Genomic DNA, 25,168 nt, shown 5'->3' on the forward strand with positions numbered 1-25,168 from the left:
ATACAGTTTTGTCCTCCTGGAGTCCGACATTTTACAGCTGCAAAGTGATATGTTTGGTAGTGTGTCTCTAACGCTTGAAAAAGTTCTATAGAGCTTTGCTTTTCTCTGTTTTCATCTCTTTAGTTTTGGAATGTACAGTCTATGAGGTAAAATTAAGATGACATTAAAAGCTGTCTTCAGTGCAGCAATACGCACCGAGGCTCCAATGGCAACTACACTAAGAAGTGACTATCAAAAATAGGAGCTCATTTGAAGTTTGCTATGAAAAACCTCAGTCCCTGCAAGGGGACTGCAGTAACAAATCTTACCCTTTGAGACCTTCAGCTGTAAGAAAGCTCGGGGCTGGTACACGCAACCTCATTTGCACTGCCAAACATGGCACTGTTGAGAAGGTTCTAGAAAAACATCAGTTCTGGGGGTATTCTGCAGGAAGGGCTCACCTATACATACAAAGGACAAATTCCAAAGGAAATGTAAACAATCAGTATTACACGCAGAAGGCTCTCACCGGGTGGAGGCCAAGTTCTTTGCCATCACTTCTTGTTTTTTCCACTTTTTAACAAAAATCAAACCCAAAACAAAACTCAGCAACATTATTCTCCAGCACAGATCATTGGATGTATAAACAATTACAATACATGCCCGTTCTGATATCAGAGAAAGTCTTCAGAGATCTTCAAAGCACAAGACAGAGGTTCCTTTTTTTTTAATTATTATTATTATTCTTAAGACTGACAGAAGTGTTTAATACCATTAAAAATGCTAAACTGAAGACACCTAGAAGTCATTAATGATCCACTATCTTGTAACTCAAATAAATTAAAAATAGGTAATTACAAAGAGTATAACAAATAACAGAAGTGTGTTGAGAGAAAAGAGTTGTTTTGTACTGATAGCTTCACTACAAGCTGTGTGTCACTGGCAATCATTGCCATCCAGCAAGATGTTCAGTGGGGTACTTGATAAAATTCAGTCTGGTCATTCAAGACCTTACAAATGCAAGCTCACAAAACATTGATGAGTTATGCCATTGCAAAGTGCTCTAATGCAACATTCACTACATGCAACCAACAATTTGCTACAGTATGCGAAGAGACATTACGTTAAACGTTAGGATCCCGAGAAAAAAGCAGCTTTACATTTTCTGGTGCAAATGACTACACTTTGTGTTCGGATTTAGTGCCCCAAAGAAAGAAAATGAGAAAGGAAAAAGAAAACCAAAAGGCAGTGCTTGATTCTGGTGGATATGGCAAGTGTCTGCTGGGGAAACAGCTAAGATTCAATCCTTAATTTTATCTCCAAAAATATTAACCAGCCTAAACCAGAGGGCAGAGACATCTGTATAAACTGTATCCAATCAAAGATGGACGTCAGAAACGTATTTTGCAGTTTGAAAAACACGTTTGAGATGTTCTCTCACACTCTCCCTTCTCTGTTTGTAAGACATAAAAGAGGCATTTTTGCAAGTAAACTTCATATCCTAGGGGTAAGAGAAACTCACTTGTGCCATCGCCTTGTAGTCTTTCAAAAACATCTACTTGCAGTGAAGAACTCCACATTTTTCAGACAAGAAGCTTCCCTCATGCAAACTGTTCCATCCTGTTGATTATTTGCTGCCTGAGAAAAGCCCCTTGTGTTTTTCAGTGTAAATCCTGCTTCCTAAATAGTTAAGACAAATGAGGAGGTAGAAATACAGCGCTAGATTGCTTTCACAGCATCGGATTAATATTGTATACAGCACAAGTGCGTTAGTGTCAGTTTTCAATGCCATCTACACCTTCTTCCCTGTTATGGTAGCAACCCTTGAAAGTGTGGACCAGGAAATCTTTTTCACACTTCTGTTACTGGTCAAAGCCTTTTCCTTGAACACTGCTTGCCTGCCCCATCTAGAGTTATGTACTGCAAGAAGGCATATGAAAGCAAAGATTGTATTTGTGTGGCTTGCTTTGTACTAACAAGTGTCAGCCTCTACCTACCAGTAATGCATTTTCAAGTGGCTGGAAAGGTTTGCATCAGTCTCAATGGCGGTGCTAAATGCCTGGTTTTGTAAAAGCAAGAGAGCAGAATTTCTTTCAGATTATGAGAAAGTAAAATGTAATGGGCAGCATTCTAAAGTAAATCTCTTTTTCTTCACTTTATTACAAAGTACTGAATGATAACAGCAATCAGAATGGAAAAGACAGCAAAAAGTGCAAGGATGACAGCAGCACACACTTGGTCACTCTGTGACCATTGTGTCCTTGTATTTTGCACAGTGTCCTTGTGGGTGCTGGCTGGCGGTTCAGTCCTCTGAGAGATGAATAGCACTGGTGAGCTGTAGGGGCCTACCAGGTCCTGATGCCCTCCTGTCTCTTGGCACTGTCGAATGGCACATGCACGGAAACGGTATTCACAGTTCAGCTGCAGGCCTGTGTACCGGAAGGACCAGTCCGGACCCTTATAAATCTGGCAACAACAACAACAAAACAGAAACCAAATGCTACATCAAGTGACAATGTCCTATATACCTGTATGGATCTCAGCAGAGTTCTGTTTAAGGTGAAGGTGACAGTGAAAAGGAGGTCTCCTCACCAGGTGTTTTTGTCCATGCCAAGGAAAATGAGCCAAAAGCTGACCCACAGAATTGGAAAGCTAGGGTAAGACTCCGGTCCTTTGGGTGACACAGAGGAAAAGAGCTACCCCTGCTTTTGCAGCAGTGTGAATGCAGGTCAGAGAAACTCTGTCAGAGGCCTCAGTGTTTAGGTGTCTTCGTGACCACTTACAATGTAAAAACTTCACCATGGGATGTAATAGACAGTATTGTATCACAGGATGTTAGGTAGTGAGTTCTCTATCATCTATCATCTCTACCAGGTCTAATGCAATCCAACGTACTTTGTTGCAGATGTTGCGTGTTTTGAGTATTATTATTCCAATAAACATTGCATCAGGAAAGCCATGAGGAGTTTTCTGTGATTCTTAATTTCATCAGATCCTGAGACACCGATGACTGTTTTCTGGTCCACCTCATTTGGCAATGACGACATTGCTCAAACTGGGATTTGAGTCTGTGTCTAGAAGCAACCCTGTCCACACCTTACATACTTAGCTGCGTTTACAGTTTCCAAGTTACAATATCCACATGGGAAGGTAACAATCACGTTGGATTATGGGTCATCTTTTACTGAAAAAATTAACAAATGGACATAACAAGCACAATTTATAACTTCTGGTGCAGTGCTATGGAAATAGTAAGGACTATAATCTACCCATAGCACAGGCAAAGCTTATTTAATGTTGATCTTTGATAAAATTATAATATACCAGATTTATGTTTCCTCTTAGAAGGAAACCTGACTGTATAATAGTGTGAAACAGCGTTTCCAAGCGTAATTTCATGTCAGTTATCAGGTAGTTCTGTAGGGAAGAAAAATTAGCACTACACACCTTCTTTTAAATACAGACTTACTTGAGGCTTGGCGTTTTTGACTGCATCTGTGGCCAATGAAGCCTGAAATTAAAACACTCTCACTTGGCTCAACCCTTGTAGTTAGAGCCTACCCTACTATGAAATGATCCTATAGTAACAAATTATATTAAAAAAATTAAGTTTCCCTATACCTGAATGTTTACCTTGCACAAGTATGGGTTCTTTCCCATCTGCAGTTACCTGTACCAAAGTATGACTCTGACAAAAATAAAGCTTTTATAATATTGTTTACCGCTTTTTGTGCAAAGAGAACTCTTTGCTACTTTTCTCCTAACTCTCAATTCTGTATCACTGGGTAGATGTTTTCTTTTGGCCAGTTCTTCCCATTGGTGGACTTGAGGTGTCAAGTCAGATTTAGAAAACATCAATGTAAACCAGAAAGGCTACAACTTAGTGCAGTACTTACATTACTCAAATCTCTTTTCTGTTTTAGGCAATACCACCTTATCTTCTTGAGTAGCAAAAAGTTAGCATAAATAAAAACATACTGCAACACAATAATTTTTAATCTGATGTGGTTATCACAAATGCTAATTGAAGAAAACCAGAATAAATTAAACCACATCATACCTGCTTGAATTCCGAGTCTTTGCCCACCATGACCTGAAGACAGTAGATAACTGGATCACCCTTCATGGGCTGCAGAACCTCCCATGTGATTTCACAAGTGTGGTCATTTATCCTCTCAATCCTTGGTGCTGTAGGAAGTAAACACAAGTAAGTGACAGCTCTGCTTTCCCCATCACTTACTGTTATATTCTAACGACTTGTAAAAGTCGATCTGCTATTTTGTCTTAGAGAAACAAAAGGTCTAGATTCAACTGTATTCTTCCTACGATGTTTTCTGAACAACATCTAACAATTCACATGCGTCTCTATTGCTAGGTTAGTCATAATCCAAGAAAAAGCAAATAGCATTTGGTGACTGCAAGTGTGCATCACATGCAAAAAGGAAAAAAACTAAAAAAGCTGCTATCCTTACAATTATTCTAAGCATGCTAGGAAGAATTTCACCTCAAATTACTCTAACAGTCTGGTCACTTTCTCCTAGTAAGCAAGAATTCAAGTAGTGTCTTGATGGGTCAAAATCCCAAAACATGCCCAGGCAATAGGCTAAGCACCCGTGAATGTGCTAACCTGGTCAGTTCCTGGGGTCCAGATGGTCCAGGCAAAATGTATAGCATGTGTAATTAACCTTGTAAGCACCTGTGACTGTGCTAGCCTGGACACTTCCTGGGGTCCAGAAAAACATGTACCACGTGTAATTAACTTTGTGACATAGCTGTGAGCTGTGTGTGTTCCTGGCCATGTTTGGATATGCCCCATCCTATAGGTCCAGTTATCAGATTACTTGTTACCAAAGGGCATTAATTATCTTGGGACAGTATTTAAACCAGCTGAGGAGTCAGGCAACTTGCCTTGTTCTCACCCAGCAAGCAACAAGAGCCAAACACTGCCAGAGTAGCAGCTGAAGAACCTGTCCTAACAGGCAACCACTACACTCAGGCGTCACACCTGGACCAAGGCAGAAAGGGGAAAAGCTCCAGAGAATTGAAGAGCCACGGAAAGACTACAGCCCAGTGACAGTGCACATAAGAGAGAGGCCCCCTCTAGCCCTCTCTGAGCCAACAACAAATTCCATACTGCGACCTGGGCACAAGAGAGAGGAGAGAGGCCCCTAATCCTGTCCAAGCCAAGGGCAACTCGAATTATAGTCACAGCATCTGGAAAGACGCCAGACAGAGGAGCAAGCTGTGAGTCCCCGGCTAACCTGACACAGAATCCCATTTGTGGGAAAACTGCAGATCACAGAACCTTTATTTCCAGTTTGAATGGCTGCGTTGGAAATTCTTAGGTCTGTGCTTGAATCATTAACTGTCCTTATATGAGGAATGTAATACCCACAACCGAATAATCGAACCTGTAAATATACTTTGTAAATAAGTTACAGTAGTGTGTGAAGATACCACCACCAGGAAATATTAATTATAAAATATATAAAAATATATATTTTATTACAAGTATAAACCTTCTAATGTCAAAGAATGCATAAACCACAAGTATCTCATTTTTTGAGTGAATGCTTTTGGCTTTAGGCAATTACATGAAAGGAGAATTCCCTTACTATCCCTACCTGCACTTGGCTTAGCATTCTAAATACCCAATCTACCACACCATACCAAAACCAACTTGCCACCCCCACCCCCACCCTAGATGCAAGAAAGAAGCCCTTTTACCTTTCAAGGCAGCTGGAACAGATTTGGGAGTAGTGAAAACATATTCTTGAGAAAGGGGACCTTCACCAGCTTCATTACATGCCTGAATACAAAATTTGTACGATGTTGACTCACTGAGTCTTTGTACTTTGTATGTATGACATGGTCCTCTATATAAGGACACAAACCTGAAAATGGAAACGACAGCTTATTTTAAACACGTGGTGGTTTTAAGGCTATGCCTTTAGTTTCTTTTCACAGAGTTCGAGCAGAAAAGTAAAAGAATATAAATAAATCACAACTGGATGTAAGAAAGACAAATAATGGTAATTCTAAACACTTCCACTGGAGAGATAGAAACCTTTAAGATTCAGTTCTCAAAACACGGTTCAGTCTGTCTGGTGTTTTTCTGCTGGGCAGTCTAGCAGGGTGCTTCTGCGTTTCTCTTCTTGTTTTCTTCACTGAAGAAGATAACGTACTGACCTTGAAAGCTAAGTTCTAACAACCTCTCTGCTTCTTGTTTTTCTTCCTTTTGCCAGAGGGGTCTGGAGAAGGCAGGGAGGGAGGGGGGCAGCTTCCCTGGCTTTGGCCAGGAGGGGTTTGTGCTGTTTTTGTTAATTGTACATATCAGTAAATATTATAAATACTGTGTATTTAGTATATATTCATTGCATTCCATTGTAGACTGTAGGTTTTGCTTGTAAATACAGCTTCATTTGCTTCCAAGCTGAGCTAGTCTGGTGTTATTAATGTGGGGAGGAGATTTCAACCCACCACATTATAACACAGAAATGGACTTTTAAAGTAGCTACAGTATTGTCTTTAAATCTTGTCTTGTAATTTTGCAGAATCTGATAAGAAGCCCAGAAAGATTTCAGAGTTAGACTGTGATCTGGCATTACTATAAAACTCATTTTCCAGGGCCAAGTTTTTATTTCTCATGTCACTGAAGTACATAAGGAGGACAACAGGGTGTCTCTTGGCAAAAATGATCCTAAGCATTTTTAGAAACCTTTCTGCAGTTGAAACAAGGACAAAGGATAACACTTCTCTCTCTCAATGAGCTGTCTACACTGCCTTCCCCCCCTCCCCCCTGGACTGCCTGGATTGCAAAAGACCCTTAAGATCATCGAGTCCAATCATGAGCCTAACACTGACAAGTCCTTGATTAAACCATATCCCTAAGTACTGCATCTACCTCTAGGGATGGGGGCTCCACCACTGTGCTGGGGAAGCCCTTCCAATGCCTGATAACCCTTTCAGTGTAGAAATTCTTCCTAATATCCAATCTAATCTTCCTATGGTGCAACTTGAGGCCATTTCCTTGTCCTATCACTTGTTACTTGGTTGAACAGACCAACCCCCACATCACTATAACCTCCTTTCAGGTAGCTGCAGAGAGCAGTAGGGTCCCCCCCCTTAGCCTCCTTTTTTTCTCCAGACTAAACAACCCCAGTTCCCTCATACTCTCTCCTCATTAGACTTGTGCTCCAGACCCTCAACCAGGCCCTTCTTTGGACATGTTCTAGTACATTAGTGCGCTTCCTGTAGTGAGAGACCCAAAACTATTTTGGCCTTCTATTCCCCCAACACCTTTAGTTTTTCACTCCTTTGCAACTCTCCCTTACTACACCCAAGACGTAGTAGATCCAACAGCTCTTGTACATTACTGTCAGAGACAGGTGACTGATGAAGCTCACTTGGACCTGCACAAGAGGCCAGACACACACTGGTAGCGCACATTAAGTCTCATTCTGAGAGCTCTGTAGACCAGCCACTCTCCTTCATGTTATAATTCTACACAGACTGATTCTGGCAACTCAGATTTGATTTTTAGTTTTGGTATCCCCAGGACACAGCACAAGTTTATCCGTTTCTGCAGAGGCTCTGATCTACTTTGACTTTTTCAGAATTTTCTTTTAAACAGATGGTATCTGCACATGACCTAGTCTTTGGTAATGCCAAGGAATTTCTTTCCAGTTAAGAGTCTAATTTCTTTTCCTCCTTACAGCAGTTTCACCTCACGGGTCTGTTTTGTCTCACTATCAAACTAAAACTGCTCAGAGCTTCAAGACATGGTGCATACTGTTCATTTTACCATTTAGGCAAGGGTGCTTGCCACACCATCTCAGCTACATCCTGATCTAACACAAGAGAAGGGATCCCTTAAAATTTGTATTATATCAGTTTATTTACCACTAAAAATAACTGTGTATGAAAACTAAAAATTCACTCCTTCCAATATTAAGTATACAGAATCACAGAAAACAGGCAGTTGGAAGAGACCTCAAAGATCATTCACTCCAATCCTCAACCCAGTTTAGGGTCAATCCTAAACCATGTCCCTAAGCACCAGGTCCATGCAGTGCTTAAACACCTCCAGGGATGGCAACTCCACCACTGCCCTGGCCAGACCATTCCAACATTTGATCACCCTCTCTGTGAAGAAGTATTTCCCAGCATCCAGCCTGAACTTCCCCGCTGGTGCCACTTGAAACCATTTCCTCTAGTCCTGTTGCTTGACAACAAAGGAGAAGAGGCTGGCCCCTCATCGCTCCAACCTCCCTTCAGATAGCTGTAGAGAGCAATGAGGTCTCCTCTCAGCCTCCTCTTCTCTAAACTGAACACCCCCAGCTCCCTCAGATGTTCCTTGTAGGCCATGTGCTCTAGACCCTTCACCAGCCTTGTCGCCCTTCTCTGGAGATGCTCCAAAACCTCAGCGTCCGTCTTGTTGGGGCCCAGAACTGAATACAGTACTTGAGGTGTGGCCTCACCAGTGCTGAGTACAGGAGAACGATCACCTCCCTGTTCCTCTGGCCACCGTGTTTCTAACACAAGCCAGGATGCCACAAGACTGAGTAGACTTGATACTTTCACAAAATACTGAACCAAATGTGAGAGAGAAGAAAATACGTGAGTTTTGAACACTTCATTAAACTCTTCATACTGAACCATCATAAAAAATGAACATTTTAATCTTGTACTTCCCAGCATGGAACTCTAGAGCCCTTCTTGCCTTGCCAGACGAGATGATCTCCTACAATGATTCTATGATCTGTTGTAAATTCCGCAAAGCATATGGAATTTTGCCCTTTGTTGTCATCTCCCAAGCTTCAGACCACAGCAATAGAGGGCAGATTAAAGGGACGCCAAAACCAACCTTCCGTTCTTATCCTCCATTTGAAGGTGATACTGAATGGAGTCAGTTAATGCTTTTGCGGTTCCTTCTCCCCACTTCAGCTTGAGAGTCTGAGAACTGTATGCAGCACATTCCAGGCGAGGTGGATCAGGAGGGAGAGGCTTTGTTTTCAGTTTTATGGTGTGGCTGAAGGGACCTGCTCCAAGACTGTTTAGGGCTTGAATTCGTACTCTAGTTATTTGAAAAAAGAACAAATTAACTTGAAATTACATTCTAAAAAACAACTTGTCATTTCCACCATACATATTCAAGAGAGAATAATGCTACCCATAGATGGTATTTTCTACAATGAAGACTTTTATCAATATTATGCTTTTGATAGACTGTCATGAATATGCAAGGACAGTCACTTTGCCACAATTTAAGGAGCTGGACTGATGTGAAATAAAAATGTTAGCAAATCTGCATCATTCACATTAGTGAAAAGATACAAAAGTTCTATCAGCTGCTTTAAGAGTGGATCATCTTTCTGACCCCACAGATCTTCTAACAAAATTTTTGATAACCACATTGGAGAGAGGAGGGAGGGTAAAAAATCCTTAAAGTGGTGAATCTGTACCTTTGGATATTAAATCAGGTGAGTTCAGGGATGACTACAGGGAAGTTTTATGGGCTTTTTGGAACAGGTCAGATTCATGTGCAAATAAAACGATGGTGCCCAGCCACCTCTCTTTTCACTGACAACACATCTTGGGTGAGCATTGAAAGGGAGAGGGGGAAACTAGAAGTCAAAAGACACATGGCTGAGGGGCTTGCAGAACCAGAAATTCAGGGATTTTTTTTTTTTTTAATACTTCCATGGAAAGGAATGCTGGCCTTAGGTTTACAAGTAAGAATTGAAAGAAGTAACCAAGACATTTATTTCTAAAAATGAAAAAGCAGACAACAAAAATCTGGGACTCCTCGAAGCTGTAGACAGTGAAGTGTGTCTAATCCCAATTTGCAGAGTAGCATTTGTTTGTCCAAAACAGATTTAGGTAATTGGAAAAAGCAATCACAGTAATTAAATACTAAAAAAAAAAATCAGTAACATTTAAAAAATATTAAAACAGAAAACGTGCATGCAAGCTTATGAATAAATACTTCATTACAGTAATATTTAACATTATGCTAATTAATTATAGCACAGAACTAAGGCTAATGTATACAATCTTTTATTTGCACAAAGAGTTGACAGTGTATTCTATAAAATCACTTCCATGGGTAGAAGTACAGAAGGATCTCTGCAACAGAAGTTTCTTTTTCTTCAGTTTGTTGACACAGAGAGCAACAGCTCTTCAAATTGCCAGTGTTTATAAAATAATTATAAGGCACACAGAAACACTGTAGTCTTGCATACAGCATTAAATAAAATAAAACCAAACCATTAAGGATTCAGAAAACTGCACAGGCAGATGATATTCTAACCATACTGAAATCAGCATGGACTTATATTCTGTCTTGAGTGGGACTGAGATTCTCCTTTAACTCTTAACAATGAGAATATGTTTTTGTAACAGGTATGCAGACTGCTGTCAGCTACAATTACTGATTTTTACACTTTTATGTTTCAGTACTCCTAGGCCAAGGGGAAGGGAAAATTTTAGCAATTTAAAAAAGTCTTCAAAAGACACTTAAAACTGATTGATGAAATTTTAAAAAACAATGTTCTTCATGCTGACACCCAAATCCTTGCTATTTCTGCAGAAAAGGCATTGCAAGTTGTGATGAATTGTGATCAGATTGAATAATCCAGTCAGTAAAGACTAGACACGGTCCTTCCTTGGAAGGACTTTGTTTTCTAACAGATTAGAGGCAATCTACTTATGAAGTAACTAGTCCAAAAAGGAGTTAGGAATCTGAATTCAGTTAAACTGACACATTAACAAGACAGATACAACAGAGCTAGAGCACTGAACATGCTAAAATAAAATGCAGCAGCAACCACTTACGAAGATCTTTGTTGCAAAGCTTCCTTTTCCTCCATGGCTATGTACTAGTAACTCTCTGAGAGCCATGTAGAAAATAAATACAAGGGAACAAAGACAAAATCTTCTCTTGTGAAAGATACATCAGGCTGTAAAGTGCATGGCATACCTGTAGGTAGTATCTGGTTGTAAGCCATCTATAATATAGCTCAGAACCTTCCCAACAGTTATTGGCTGCTTATCTCCAAAGTCTATGCTGTAGCCAAGGATTTCAGATCCATGGTCACAAGGTTCTTCCCAGATTATAGGAAGGCATGTGGAAGAAGAATAGTGTGGACTTTCAACTTCATCTTCACTTAGTCCTCGAAGAGAAGTCACAACTGCAGGTACTGAGGCTGGAGTCATACATGCCACTACTTCACTGAAAGGGCCTGCACCTGCAACATTTGCTGCCTGCAAAAATGCAAAGTAGACCATGTTTGTATGGCAGGGGTGATTCCCATTTCCAGATTTCACTAACAATGGTTTTATGTATTTACCTGAACCCTGCAGTAGTATATAGTGGCAGGCAAAAGCCCTTTAATTTCACAGTTGAGCCCAGGCCCACAATAAGAGATCTGCATGCATCCTTCCACACCGCCCCACTCCAGCCGATACTCCGTGACATCAGCTCCATTACACACTGGAACCTTCAAAATGGATATAAATAGTTGGAAGTTAAATTCAGCGACTTTAAAAAAAAAAAAAAAAAGTCAAGCTCACCGCATCTATATTTTCTGGATGTTTTTTTCTGCTTGTTTGGTTTTTTTCCCCCATAGGCATGTCAATTTTCATGTCCCATTTCTTTGCTGATTTTTAATTTAGTACCATACAAATAAACCATAATGCATTATTGGCCTTGGGTCACTATACTTACACAATTTACTGTTGCAGAGACTACTCTGTATGAAGTAACTGCAATTTCAATTTCTTACATGCAGACATCAGTTGGCATAGGGCATCTGATTTAGAAGCCTGAACAGTCAATTGCAAGAGATTGTCTTCTTGAGAGCATGATTTAGGGTACTGCAGTTTTCGCTGATTTGGTCTATAGTGCAGAGGTGACAACATGCCAGTGTCTTCATCTTACAGATTAAAGGACTCATCGTTTGGAGCACATCATGGCTCTTGTGCATGAAAACTAGGCAGGAAACATAGTAGGAAGCAGAAAATTATGCCCTCTGCCTCTTCCCCAGATAGAGCTGTGAAGTGACTGGGAGAGATACCTAAGCAACAACAGAGGCTAACAACAGAGGCTTTGAGTGAAGTATCTGCTCGAGTATCCTGTTCTTTCACACTATCTGCCCTAGGAATTCAAACTTAGCCTCCCAATTTTGGCAGTTGAATGGTTTCAATACTCCTTATAAATAAAATAACTTGAAGTACAGTTAAAATCACATCTACCCAGTGCCAGACTAAGTTATGAGATGATGGAAAGGTATCAGCAGTCAATGAAGTAATGAAGAAAAACCCAAACACTTCCCACTCCAGTCAATAACAAATTTCTTAAATCATGAAGAAAACAGAAGCAAAATGCTGCTGCTGTTTTGGATTAAAAACTCAGCAGAGTTTAATCACACTAAGGTGCAGATAACTTCTCCAAAGCATGTTTTTTTCTTTCTCCTTCTCTTGAAAGAAAAGCATTGGCTACCTTCAGCATTAGGCTATGTGAAGAGAAGTGACTGAATAAAACTTGCATTTAAAAGAGTAAATTTGATGCTCCTGAGCTGTGAGTGACAAGGACCCCTTCTCCCTCTTCTCATTTACAATATGTTTGATAACAGCTGTGGATAGCTGTGCAGCTGTTAGTGAAGATGGAGTTATTGTTCAGTGTTACTACACTGTTGCTGCTGTAGATGTAATGGAGTTCACCTTAATGGAAGCAGGGGAATCCATGCGAACAAGTGCAGGAATGACAACAAATTGGGGGAACATATCTGATTTGTGGAAGGGTGTGTCTACCAGTGGAATTTCAACAAGCAGGATCTGATACAAACTTCAAGAGTTCAACCAAGACAAAGGCAAACTCCAAGTGCTGGACTTGGGATAGGCTGCTGAGCAACTTTATCAAAAAGCATCCTGTGTGTCCTGGTGAGAAAGCTGAACATCAGTCATCAATGTGTGTCTGATAAAGGTGACTTACATATTGGCTGTATTAGCAAAAAAGAAGCAAAAACGATAAAGGAGTAATGATTCCCCTCTAGTCATCACTTGTAAGGCTGCATCTCCAGTACTGTGTCCCATTTTGCACTTCCCAATACAAAATAGATACTGACATAGCAGATTACATCCAGTGAAGGCCCAGAAAGGGGCAGTGCAACACATGACAAAAACCTTATTTGATATCAAAGCTAAGGGAAGAGGTTATTGATGCTTTAAATTACTTACTAGGAGAGTACAAAGAAGATAATGTCAAATTCTTGGAGATGGCACAGTGGCAAGAGTCATGATTTCCACCAAGGGATATTTTAGCTAGATAAAAACAATCCCCTCCCCCAAAAAACCCCAAACCCCAAAACCCATCTACAGCATGAGAAATTGCCCAGAGACAGCTTTACCAGGATGCAGAATCTTCATCCTTTGAGATAAATAGAACTCAAATGGACAAGGCCCTGAGAAACCTGGCCTAAATTTGAAGTTATCTCTGCTTTGAACAGAGGGTTGAACTAAATCACATCATATCTTAATTAACTCTGTGATTTTATAATGCAGACATCAAACATAACATTGTTAAACGAATCCTACATGAACATTTTAAGAGATTTTGCCTTGTAGACATTTAAGAAGAGTTTCTCTGATGTACCCAGTAGAAACCACAAACTCTACCTTTCAGTTTAATCTTTTTTTTTTCTGTATGGTTCTGTAACTTAGATACTTCAGTCTATCTCAAGCCACCAAAAAGCTGTGTTTAAAGAGCACTCCCAGACAGTATATGCCTTTTTACAAGTTTAATTTTTATCTGTTGTATTTTTTTCAAGCAGATGTCTAAATATTATGGCTTTATAGGAAGTCTGTGAGGCTTTTGCTACATTATTACTAATGTAATTATATAAAATTGTATCAGCTTACAAAACCAGCAAATGCACGGTTGTCTGTCGTATTATGTGGACATTCTTGCTCTGAGGAAAGATAGCTATATGAAATACAAAATTTTAAGGACAGCCTGTACCACTCAGAAATATAGTGCAGCAGTTACGGCAAAACTCTTAAATAAAAGAACAAAGTAAGATCTCAAGTACCTTCAAGCTGCCAGCTTACATCTGTCATATAATGGGTATGATGAATGATTTTAACATTTTCCCTACCAAGTACTAATCAGGTAAGCATGTTTTAGAATGTGATTAAAACACAGTCTTAATCTTTTAAAGTTGAACTTAAAAACGTAGAAGATGCTCGTGTTGAGATAGGTGTAACATTGTATTCTTACCTCCCACGACACCTGAGCACATGCAGCAGATCTGCATGACACTTGAGGGGGCTTGCACTGATCTGGTGGCCCAGGTGCTGTCGTTACTTCACATTTTTCCGAGTAAGGCCCAAACTATCAAAGAGGGAGTTAATACAAATAAATTTTAAGAATAAAACCACTGCTTTTTAAATAACACTTTACCATAGCAGGGACATGTAATAACAGCCTGAAACTCTCTATTACTTGCTTATAAAACAGATCTTTATGGACTGTGGATTCAGGATTTATTTCAGTATCTAGCTGTTCTCCAGAACAGCTGCAAGAGTTCTCTACAGCAAATGCAATCAGAATAAATTTGACGCTTCAAACTTTTAGACAAAACAGGAAAGTGCTACCCAAATCCTTATTTGGAAGTTGGATGGTTGCACTGTAGCATATGTAGCATAACAAAACTTCTAATTGCCTACTTATCTCTAGAGAAGAGATGAAGGATTCAAAAATACTTGAGGTACAAACCACTGTTTGGGGAGGGCAGACAAAAAGTTAGGTCAGTGGTTTAAAGCCTTAAGCTGCAGACCTCTCCACAAGCAGTGTCAATGGTCCTGATAGTTTTTATGAAGAACATGTATTTTTAGACGTTAAACTAAATAAAAAAAAAAATGTAGGAAACACTAATTATTATGTTATGAAACACCAACAGCTGTAAAAATAAAGGTTAATCAATTTACAAAGATGTATACAGTGAATAATTTACTACCTCAATTCACATTAAAATATTAAGGTTGCAACAATGCTGTGATAAAGTATTCAGCATTTCATAACAATTTCCCAATGCAGTTGTTCAGATATATGACAAAATTGCCCTAGATGACTCAGTGATCCCTGGAGGCCTCTTCCAATCCTTAACATTCTGTAACAATTAGACATGTTCTGATACCCCCAGCATAAGGACATTGAACTGCTGGAAGTCCAGAGGAGGGCAATGAAGACGATCAAAGGGCTGGAGCACCCCCGCTATGGGGACAGGCTATGAGAGTTGGGGCTGTTCATCCTTGAGAAAAGAAGGCTCTGGGGAGACCTCATAGTGGCCCAGTGCCTGAAAGGAGGCCTACATGAAAGCCAGGAAGGGATGTTTTACAAGGGCTTCTTATGATAGGATGAGAGGGAATGGATTGAAGTAAAGGTGGTGAGACACAGGAAGAGGTTGCCCAGGGAGGTTTGTGGATTCCCCCCCCCCAGAGGTGTTCACAGCCAGGGTGGATGAGGCCTTGAGCAATCTGGTCTAGTGGAGGGTGTCCCTGCCAATGCTGGGGGGGTTTGGAACTAGATGATCTTTAAGGTCCCTTTCAACCCAATCTTTGAAACTTCTCCTTTTATCTAACCCCCTTTATTCTAAGCTGATGTTTAACTATTCCCACAGAACAACAAGCGATGTGCATCAAATTTCTCTACATTATGATATCCTCCTTATAAAATTACTTACTTTTTTATTTAAGATCCTTAATAGTGATTGCAGTCACTGAAAGTAATTTTATTTCAGACTGACTCCTTACCCCAGCCTTGTTAGCTGCTCGCAGTCTGAAGTTGTATGTCCTCCCTGGAAGAAGGCTGCCCACTGTGCATTCAACATCAGAACCTTGGTAAACCTCTCTGTGTTCATCAGTTTCTGTCTGAAACATTTCCAGACCATAACAAGTAATGGGTGAACCACCATCTACCTGAGGTGGTCCTAAAAAGAAGAAGGAAAGGCTTATTTAATGTTAAGACATAATACACTTGGATCCCTTACACTCACTAACAGTTGTAATAAAATTACCCCAGCGCAGCTGAATTTCTCTTGCTCTTGTTCTACCCTGTAGCCTTGGAGGCTGGCATGGACCTGGAACCACTGCTGGTGTTTGTACCAGTAAAGAATCGGATGCCTAAAAAGGAAAGATAAATTACTAAAGTCATCTAGGCCAAAACAAGCACTATCAATTAAGTCACAAGTAAAGGCAAATATTTGAGTCAGAAACAAGATCTTCCATTTTTTGAACTACACCTTCAAATACATGAAGATTCCTAAGTGATCTGGCATGTGTTTCTCATAATGCCTATATAAAACATGCCACAGTAACCATTCATTCTGTAGTATCAACTTTCACTTTTGCCTTTTGGTACAGATGCAAGGAATAGAATTAAAAACAGTGGTTAATTTTCAGTACAAACCCAGGATAGATGCTTGCAACATGTCTTGTTCCATGCAAACTCAGTATCTTTCTCATCAAACTGCATTTTAATTATTTCTAAAACTTACCCTAAGGGTTGTGGGTTTTGTGGAAAAATTCTCAAAAAGCAAAGGTGTCAATAAGAAGAGATCAAAAAGCCCCAGAGATTTCAATTTTTTCATTGCTTGGTAATACTTAATGTGTCACAAGCTTCCTCCTCTTATTTGAAGCATGTGCAGAAACACAGAGCTTAACAACACAGCAGATGGCATTGACAGTTCTGAATGCAGATAGAAACGAGTCAGAGACAGTATGGGGTTAATCAGCTTCAGTGTGATACAGAACAAATAAGAAGTTGGTAGGCCTTTTAGTTTACAAAAGAGACACAGCTTAGAGTCTCACTTCACAACTGCTTTCTACATATGTTCCAGAAAGAGTGGATTGGAAGCTCTGCTGCTTTTCAGTTCCTTTGAAATGGATTGTGGCACTGAACAACTGATACTACTTAAAAGCAGAAGAGGCGGCCTCTCAGGAAGCCTATGTCCACAGCACACTCCCTATGTTTAATTACAGCTTTCTTTACTGTTCTTCTGTTGATTTTTGAGACTTTCAGAAGGACTGGGACTTTCTTAAAGTTATTTTCCTTTTGGTACTTAAATTATGTTTATTCTGAACTAATGGGGTTGGGCTGTGAAGAAGGAGGTTGACAGAGCCAAGGTCTCCAAACACATTCATGCACTTGTGGGTAGGTGACTGGAAATACACTGCATTGACCCATCCCCTGTACAACAGCAAGCTGAGCTATGACAAGGAGGAAAGCACTGCATCTCTGCCAGCACTGAAAGAGTCCAGATTCACTCCTGAGACAAGGTGGCTGACTTCAAAGTGAAGGAAGAACATCTGAATGTTATGTAATTGAGCTTGGCTGGGGAAGAAAGGGCAAACACCAGGAATGCAGGACTTCAAGATCCTCAGGAGATCAGCTTGACAGGGAAGCCCTGCTGGAAGTCTGTAGAGAGCCAGGTCTGTCTTTGTTACACTTGCTGCTGGGAAGAAGGGAGAAGAATACACCATGGCATTTTGGTACTGGAGGCTGAACTACAACGTAAATGCTACAGTGCATGTCTGTGTTTAAGTCATGTGTATATATGAGGGAGCACAATAAGCACATCAAATTGTTTAGGAACATTGAGAAGTAAGGCAATGTAAATGTTTTGATTGTGGCTGAGACAGTATGGGAAGAGACTATGAAGCACAACCCTGTCACATCTGAGGAAACACTGTCCTCCCAGGCTGGGCTGCTCAGACAGGGTTCTCTCCCTTGACCACATGGAAACCACTAAGTTTGTGCTGCTGTCTTGATTTAGGCCTTAGGAAATTACATTCTACCACACAGAAAAAGATACAGTACCTGCTTCTGTAAATAAGAAAAATAACTTTTAACAAAATGTAGTATCAGAAAAGAACATTAATTGATTTCTTTAAGGAATGGGCAGAAACATGAAACGCCACGTACCCATACCGGAACTTTTCTGAGGTACTAATTAGGGCTATTTTGTTAGGCATTTCTGTGCAGTATTTGCTTATTAACTACTGGAGAGATTTTCTTAAAGAGAGAGAAACTTTATTTAATGGAAATATCTCATATTACCGTGCTTTGTCCTCCTTCCCCGACGCAATACACACGTAAGCGATAGGAACAGCCGGGATTCAGTCGGTCACACACATGCTCCCTAGCAGCTCCGCTGTATATTCTGTCCCATTTGTTCCCTGAAAGGTTAGGAGTAAGTGTGCAATGAACCAAGGTGTAATTTGCAACGCTTCAGTGACAGCTACAGTAGGCATTCTATCTTCCCTAAATAAGTGTGTGCCTAATGTTAAAAAAAAAAAGGCAACCAAACAACAGCTTAAGGCTTCCTTTTTGTTTCTATGAAAAAGCTCCAAGCAGTTCTTAAAGATAGTTTCCTAGGTAAATGTCCTAAACCTGCTGAAATGAAACATCTTCCTTATTTTGTATTCACATGAACTAGGAGAAAATGTACTTTTAATTAAGTAGTTATTACTGGGCCAGCAAGCACATTCAAACACCACAACCAAATAAATAGGAAAGATATAAAAGCAAAATTTTCCATGGAAAACTTCTAATTACAACATTAATTTTGTAGACCCTAACCTACAATTGATAAAACTTGTTCCTGTATTCCTGAATGGCCCAACACCATCTGAAATACTGATTTCACTCTTTGCTATTCAGCCAGATTCTTACATCAGAAACTTTTTAATATTCTCTCCCTCTTTTTAAAAGATTAAGCAGGGAACCTGGGGACTTTTAATTAAATCTCCAACAACTCAGTAAATCACAGAAATTAAATGCAATGCAAGACTCACTAAATCTGCATGAAAGGCTGAGGTAAATTATTCCAGAAGTGGCTTAACGTGGACACAAAATGGAGTAAGAAAGCAATAGACTAAGTATGAGAAGAACCACAACTGAGACCCCTAAAAGGGCTACTACTACAAACTGGGGACAGTGTACTGTCTTAATCTGACACAGCACTCGAGAAGTATAAAATTTCACTCTAAATGTGACTGTGCTTCTGAATTTAATAATTTAGCCATGCATTTTTATACCCAGTTTAAAAATATTATTTCCCTTCTGTATGAAAGGACAGAAAAGCAAGTAACAGAAACAGTTATCCCAGCTGCCTCACTGTTCTTCTCTAATTGAGATAAATGGAGCACTGGTTTTTCTTTCACATCACACATCTAGCAAAGCTACACATCCAAAGCTAGGTGGCCCTGTCTTCTCACCCAAAAAGGTATGAAATGTGTCATCTAATTTCCAGAACAGAATAGACTTAATTAATAAGTTAAACATCTCTGTCAACACAGTTTGGTGGCATCTTCTTTCTAAGCCAGAGGAAAAAAAAATCTCCTGTATGCAGATATCAACATGCCTACCTTTTTAATGGCAGTTCCTTGCAATAACTTTCCCTATCATAGTACGCATTCTACTCTTTCCACAGGCACACACACAGAGAAAAAAAAACAGTGAATGCCCACACTTGCTCCTAATACTTACCATTTAAGCCTTCAGACATCTCCACAACATATGTATTTATTGCTGCTCCTCCATTGTCTTTTGGTGGATCTATAAAAACCAGTAATATTCCAACTAAGTGAGATAAATTAAACAGTTTTGTAGCTTTTAGGGAGAATTTAGAGATGGCAAAATCAGCAGGTGACTTCAGATGGGCGATTAGATAGCATCCCACCTAGCCAAGCTCCAGACAGCTGCAAATCACTCCGCTCTGTGAAGCTGCCAGCTCACAACCCTACTGCATAGTCTACAGATGAAGACTGACAAGTGAATCAAGCACCTGGGAGATGCCACAGCAAACATTTCAGTTCATCTGAAGTGCTGTGGAAGGCTGCCTGATTATGGTTTCAGGGACACTGATCCTAACCATTCTGTAAATAGTACTGATCTGCAAACAAAAATATTTCAGAATAAACTAAGGACAGCATTTCAAAGGTTTTAGGAGAGAAGGGAAGCCAGGAGTTCTACACTGAAAACTTAATCTCTTACATTTTTAAATCATTGCTAGAAATGGAGTGCCCTATCCTCTCTGATAATATTAATGTATAAGATATGATTCTACAGACATACCTTTGACATAAAATCCTACTACTCAGACAGCTGACTTAGAGAACAGAGGAATTAAAATAATGTGGAAAATCAACATTTTTGACAAGTACTTTGGTATAGAAGGATACTATTGCCTTAACATTATGTACATGCAGCTTTTAGGCATAGGGTACATATCACGCCTGCTAGATAAAATGAGACTTATTACATGGTACTAGCACTGTTTTGGTTGGAAGGTCACAAATTACTCCAAATGAGAAATAAAATTATCATATTGATTATTGCTCATTAAAAAAAAAAAGGAGTATTGCTGTTCAAAATAATGACTACTAAAGGTAGGTATTTTAGATAGTTTTTGATTTACAAATTAGGTATTTATAGAAGTGTCATGTATTATATCATATCCATACAAGACTAAATATCAGGCCCTGATGTAGCAAAACACTTGGGAAAGATGCAAGACGATTTTCTAAACACCATTTATAATCTATAAGTAGCTTTTTATTAATGCAAAAGAACTAAACACAATATTAAACAGAAATAAGTAAGACGTTTAATGATCTGTAAAAATAAATAAAACCTTCAACTTTTTTGTTTTCAGCTGAAGCACTGCATCACCCAGTACTGTTTTACCATCTCTTGTTTCACAGCGTAAGGGTAAATATTGTCAAAGACTTGGGAAAAGTCTCTCAAGATCTTTAGCAAATAAAACAACTTATCTACCAAACCCAAACACTTTGAAGAGATAGGCCGAATTTGGATCTTCTCTTTTGACAAAACCCAAGAATTTCATGGCATCTATTTTTTTGCCAGACACACGGAACTTTTTAGTACACAAATAAAAACGAAAACTATTGATTTTATTTATTGTAGTCCCCTGAAGTAACAGTGCCTATTAAAAATGGTATATTATTCTTCTGACATAATTACCCTAGGCTCTTAAGTTCCATGAAAATGGATCATAATTGCTCAGTTGACTTCAGCGTCACTGAAGTAAAATCCGGCCTTCTATATGTATTATATATATAGAGAGAGATAGATAAAATATACTATAAATAGAGCTGGACAACAATCTTACCCCAGGTTATTTTAAAACTCTGTGCATGAACTTTTCCTTTCACAGTGGGTTTTGAAGGTACTCCAGGCTTATCTGGACAAGTAATGTATTCTACTGTTTCACTTGGACTGCTTTTCCCTTCTGAGTTATACGCAATGACCTGTAAATACATAAAAAAATATTATAAACAGAACAAACACACTGGCTAGTGGTATGCTATTCACTATTAGTAGTAAAGTCAAATTAATTTATATGTATGCTTTGATAGTTGCATATGATAGCCTTGGTTCTTGAGATAATTATATCTTAATTTTACATTTTCATTCCCATAGTTAGACCATCATTACACTGAAATTAAATATTCCTGTCAATTGCCAGGGTTAAAAAAAAAAACAACAATCCTTAAACCTCCATCACAGTAACTGTGAAACTGAAAATTAATCAATCAATCAGTCAATCACAAATCACCTTCCATATACCCCAAATTTTAAATGCTGGTTTACGAAGTTAGGTTTCTAACTTAGGACACCTAAGAGTTACCTGATTGCAAAATGTCATCAATACATGCAAATATCAGTGACATTGGAATAATCTGTGGATGCTTAATAAAGCACAAACCACTTTATTTCAAGTCAAGGATGTAAAATTATTATTATTTTTTTTAACCATCTGAGATACAAAGAAACTAGACAGGTCTAGAAAACATGCATGAGAGAAAACCTTTACAAAAGCACTGAAGCAAAAGATTATGAAAAAAGACATATAGCAAAGAGGCCACTTTTAAACTTTTACTGAAGGAACTTGGAAGTATTAAAATTTTAATTGCAATTCCTTTTCCATTTAGGTAAAATATTTTTGTGTTGTTAAGAGCAAAAAGTGGTGATTTACTAACAGCTAAAAAAACCCTGAATAACTGGGATTAAGTAAGTAGTGCTCTCAAGTTATTACAGTTCCTTTTTTAAAGGAAATACATTAAAACATCACAAAATATTTGTAACTTGTATTAACAACAACAAAAGCGATATAAACTCTTCAGTCCCAAGGGAAATTATGACAAATCTTGTCACAGAAGTTACTTACAGACCCATAAAGGACAAGAGGGTGATGAGATTTATCAAGGATAAATCAAGTTCAATCAACCTGAGTGCCTTTTATCATCAAACAATTTGAAGGAAGAACTGTGGACATCATCTACCCTAATATTAGTTTGACATGGGCTCCCATAACATCCATGTAGACAAGATGATAAGATACAGACAGGACAGATGGACCACAAGATGGATGTAGAAAACCAGATACTGTGCCAGGCTCAAAGGGTACTTGTTAATGGTCCAAAGGTAAATTGAGAGCTACTCAAGAGATTTCCTCAGCAATCAATACAATGTCAGATACTATTAAACATGCTTCTAACTAATCTGGATGACAGGAGTGAATGCACTTTCCTCAGGTTTGTATGTGACACCAACCAGGAGCAGAGAGATACGCTGGAAGGAAGAGCCACCATATAGATTAGATAGACTTTGACAGGCTAGAGGACTGCATCAACAAAAGTCTTGCACCTGGGATGAAATAATCCCAGCAGCAGTACGGTTTGAGGTCAGTTTTTCTTTATTCAGCTTTGCTGATAAGGACCTTGGGATCTTGGTGGAGCGCAAACCAAATGAATCACCAAAGCATCCTGGTAGCAACAAAGGCAAACTGTTTCATGGGCTGCAAGAATTTAGCCATTAGGACAAGGGTTGGAATTACATTGCTTTATACTCAGGATCTTTTAGGCCACACCTAAAATACTGTTTGGTTCTCCCAGTTCAGGAGACTGGGAAACATCTGATGAGAGTCCACAAGAGAGTCAGTCTGATGATCAGAGGGTTAGAGAACCTGACACATGAAGAAAAGGGTTTATTCTTGGGATCTTGGGTTTATTCTTTCTAAGAAAAAGGAAATTTCACTGGGGATGGGGTGTCTAATCACAGCCTTTCAATACTTAGAAGGCAGTCACGGAAGAGATGACGATACCGTTTTCACAAGTATCAGTGATGACAGACAAGACACAGTGGACACAAAATGTGTCAGGCAAAATTCTGGCTGGCTATAAGAAGAAAAAAATGAATCACCATGAGAATAGGCTGCTCAGAGAGGTGGTCCAATCTCTTGCTAGAAATGCTGACGTCTCAGCTCAGCAGGGCTAGGACAGGGTTGAATAGCCTAACCTAAGGCTCTACTTTCTACCCAAGTTTGAGCCAGATGATCCTCAAAAGTCCCTTTCAAACTAGACTTTCTATGATTCTAGGAAAACAAATTGCTGCTATTCTTTACTTTCTATCTGTATCTGCAGTTAATTTACATATTCTGACTTGTTCCTAGCAAAAAACTAAACAACCTAGAAAAAGGTTTTTAGGCTTCTATATTTGTTTTAAAAGTGAGGAGAATCAAACTGACAGCAGTAATGTTAGCACACTGAGAAAGGAAAGTGAGCTAACATGTCTCTTAGGCACTAAGTCTCCCAGAAGATTTTACAAGATCATCTACTTGTCTTTGTGACCTTACAAATGAAGTTAAACAGGCACAGTTAGCATTTATGTATTACAATAAGGTTTCCAATGGTTATAAAGCTTCTTTCAAAAGCCTTAAGGAATATTACTACTAATTAAGTCTTTCCTTTGTATAATAAAGACCTGATTAATACAACATTTGTTTCTCCTTTATGCCCTGCAAATGAGTGAACAGAGACTTCTGGTTTACTGCTGTGTTCAAAAAACCCTACAGTGTAAACATTGCTTTATTGTTATTGTAATGAGAAGCTTAGGATGTTTAAGTTAACTGTACACTTACAAGTAATGTGTATAATTAAGACATAGGACTACTTTCAAATGAAGGCTAAGATCAAGCCCTGTAAAAGCTGTTTTCAAGGTAATTAGTTGTTCTTTATGTTCATGTGTGGCCACAACAGTCCTAGCTTGGTACAGTTCTTGGAGTACAGTATACAGTTTAAATTATTTAAATATTAAGTCATGTAAAAACCTCAAGTGCTGTAAGATTAATCATAACCTTCTCTGCTTAAAAAAGGAATATTAATAAATGCAAGCTATGTACTATCATTTGAAAAGGTGTACTTGCATGTTTTAGTGTTAACTCAGAAAAAAACACCCAACCCCTAAACTGCTACCTTTTGTATTCCAAAGAAATGCTGCTCTTCAGCAATTTGCAGTTCTCCTTCATGAAATAGTATTTTAGGGATATGCAAGACAACAGCTATTGACATTTGTTACCTTGTAGACAAAGATGACATTATCCTTACTCTCTTTCATATTCCAGAACATGTCTTTAGGCTTGTTGCATTAAAAAAAAACAAAACCAAACACCACCACCTCTAAGCAACTGTTCAAGAGTTGACTTAGAACACAGAACAGTCCAGGCTGGAAAGGATCTGAAAGACTATCTGATCCAGCACTTCAGGGAAAAGGGAGCCTAGATGAGATGAGCTCGCACCATGTCTAATTGTGTCTTGAAAACATCCAGTGATCGGGACACCACCATGTACCTGGGGAGGTTGTTCCATTGATTGATTTCTCTGTGAAAAATTTCCTTCTTACACCAAGATAAAGCCTCTCCCAGTGCAACTTGTACTAGGTGCCCCCTGTGCCTCCTCTTTATAACTGTCCTTAAAGTACTGGAAAACTGTAATGAGTCCACCTGTGCCTTCCCTTCTCCAGGGAGAAACAATTTAATTTCTTTAGTCTTTCCTTAATAGATCAGGTTCTCCATCCATGTGATCATCTTCATGGCCTTCCTTTGGACTGTCTCCAGTCCCATCTGTGTCCTTTTTGAATTGTGGGGATCAGAACTGGACACAGCACTTCAGTGCAGCCTGACAATAGCTGAATACAGTGGGATGATCACATCTCTTACCTTTGCTAGTAATGCCCTTACAGATGCAGGCCTTTGTCACTGCAGTGCTGCACTACCCATAGTCAGTTTATCCACCAGGACGCTCAGGTCCCTTTTAGCAAGACTCC

At 39.2% G+C, this 25,168-nt stretch overlaps 1 protein-coding gene across 1 annotated transcript in view; it reads right to left on the reverse strand.

Moving 5' to 3' along the window:
- Positions 1 to 2,130: 2,130 nt before the first annotated feature.
- FNDC3A (fibronectin type III domain containing 3A) overlaps positions 2,131 to 25,168 on the reverse strand; it is a 107,955-nt gene continuing 84,917 nt past the window's right edge. The window contains exons 14-25 of the mRNA XM_054383360.1: positions 21,174 to 21,312; positions 19,529 to 19,597; positions 18,098 to 18,216; positions 16,056 to 16,161; positions 15,793 to 15,968; positions 14,258 to 14,371; positions 11,331 to 11,480; positions 10,961 to 11,244; positions 8,846 to 9,055; positions 5,707 to 5,873; positions 4,040 to 4,167; positions 2,131 to 2,445 (exon numbers count right to left, since the gene is read on the reverse strand). Of these exons, the coding sequence (XP_054239335.1) occupies positions 2,131 to 2,445; positions 4,040 to 4,167; positions 5,707 to 5,873; positions 8,846 to 9,055; positions 10,961 to 11,244; positions 11,331 to 11,480; positions 14,258 to 14,371; positions 15,793 to 15,968; positions 16,056 to 16,161; positions 18,098 to 18,216; positions 19,529 to 19,597; positions 21,174 to 21,312 (1,977 nt within the window). The remainder of the gene's footprint in view (positions 2,446 to 4,039; positions 4,168 to 5,706; positions 5,874 to 8,845; positions 9,056 to 10,960; positions 11,245 to 11,330; positions 11,481 to 14,257; positions 14,372 to 15,792; positions 15,969 to 16,055; positions 16,162 to 18,097; positions 18,217 to 19,528; positions 19,598 to 21,173; positions 21,313 to 25,168) is intronic.

This window comes from Indicator indicator, chromosome 1 (assembly GCF_027791375.1).
Source record: "Indicator indicator isolate 239-I01 chromosome 1, UM_Iind_1.1, whole genome shotgun sequence".
Classification (NCBI taxonomy): domain Eukaryota; kingdom Metazoa; phylum Chordata; class Aves; order Piciformes; family Indicatoridae; genus Indicator; species Indicator indicator.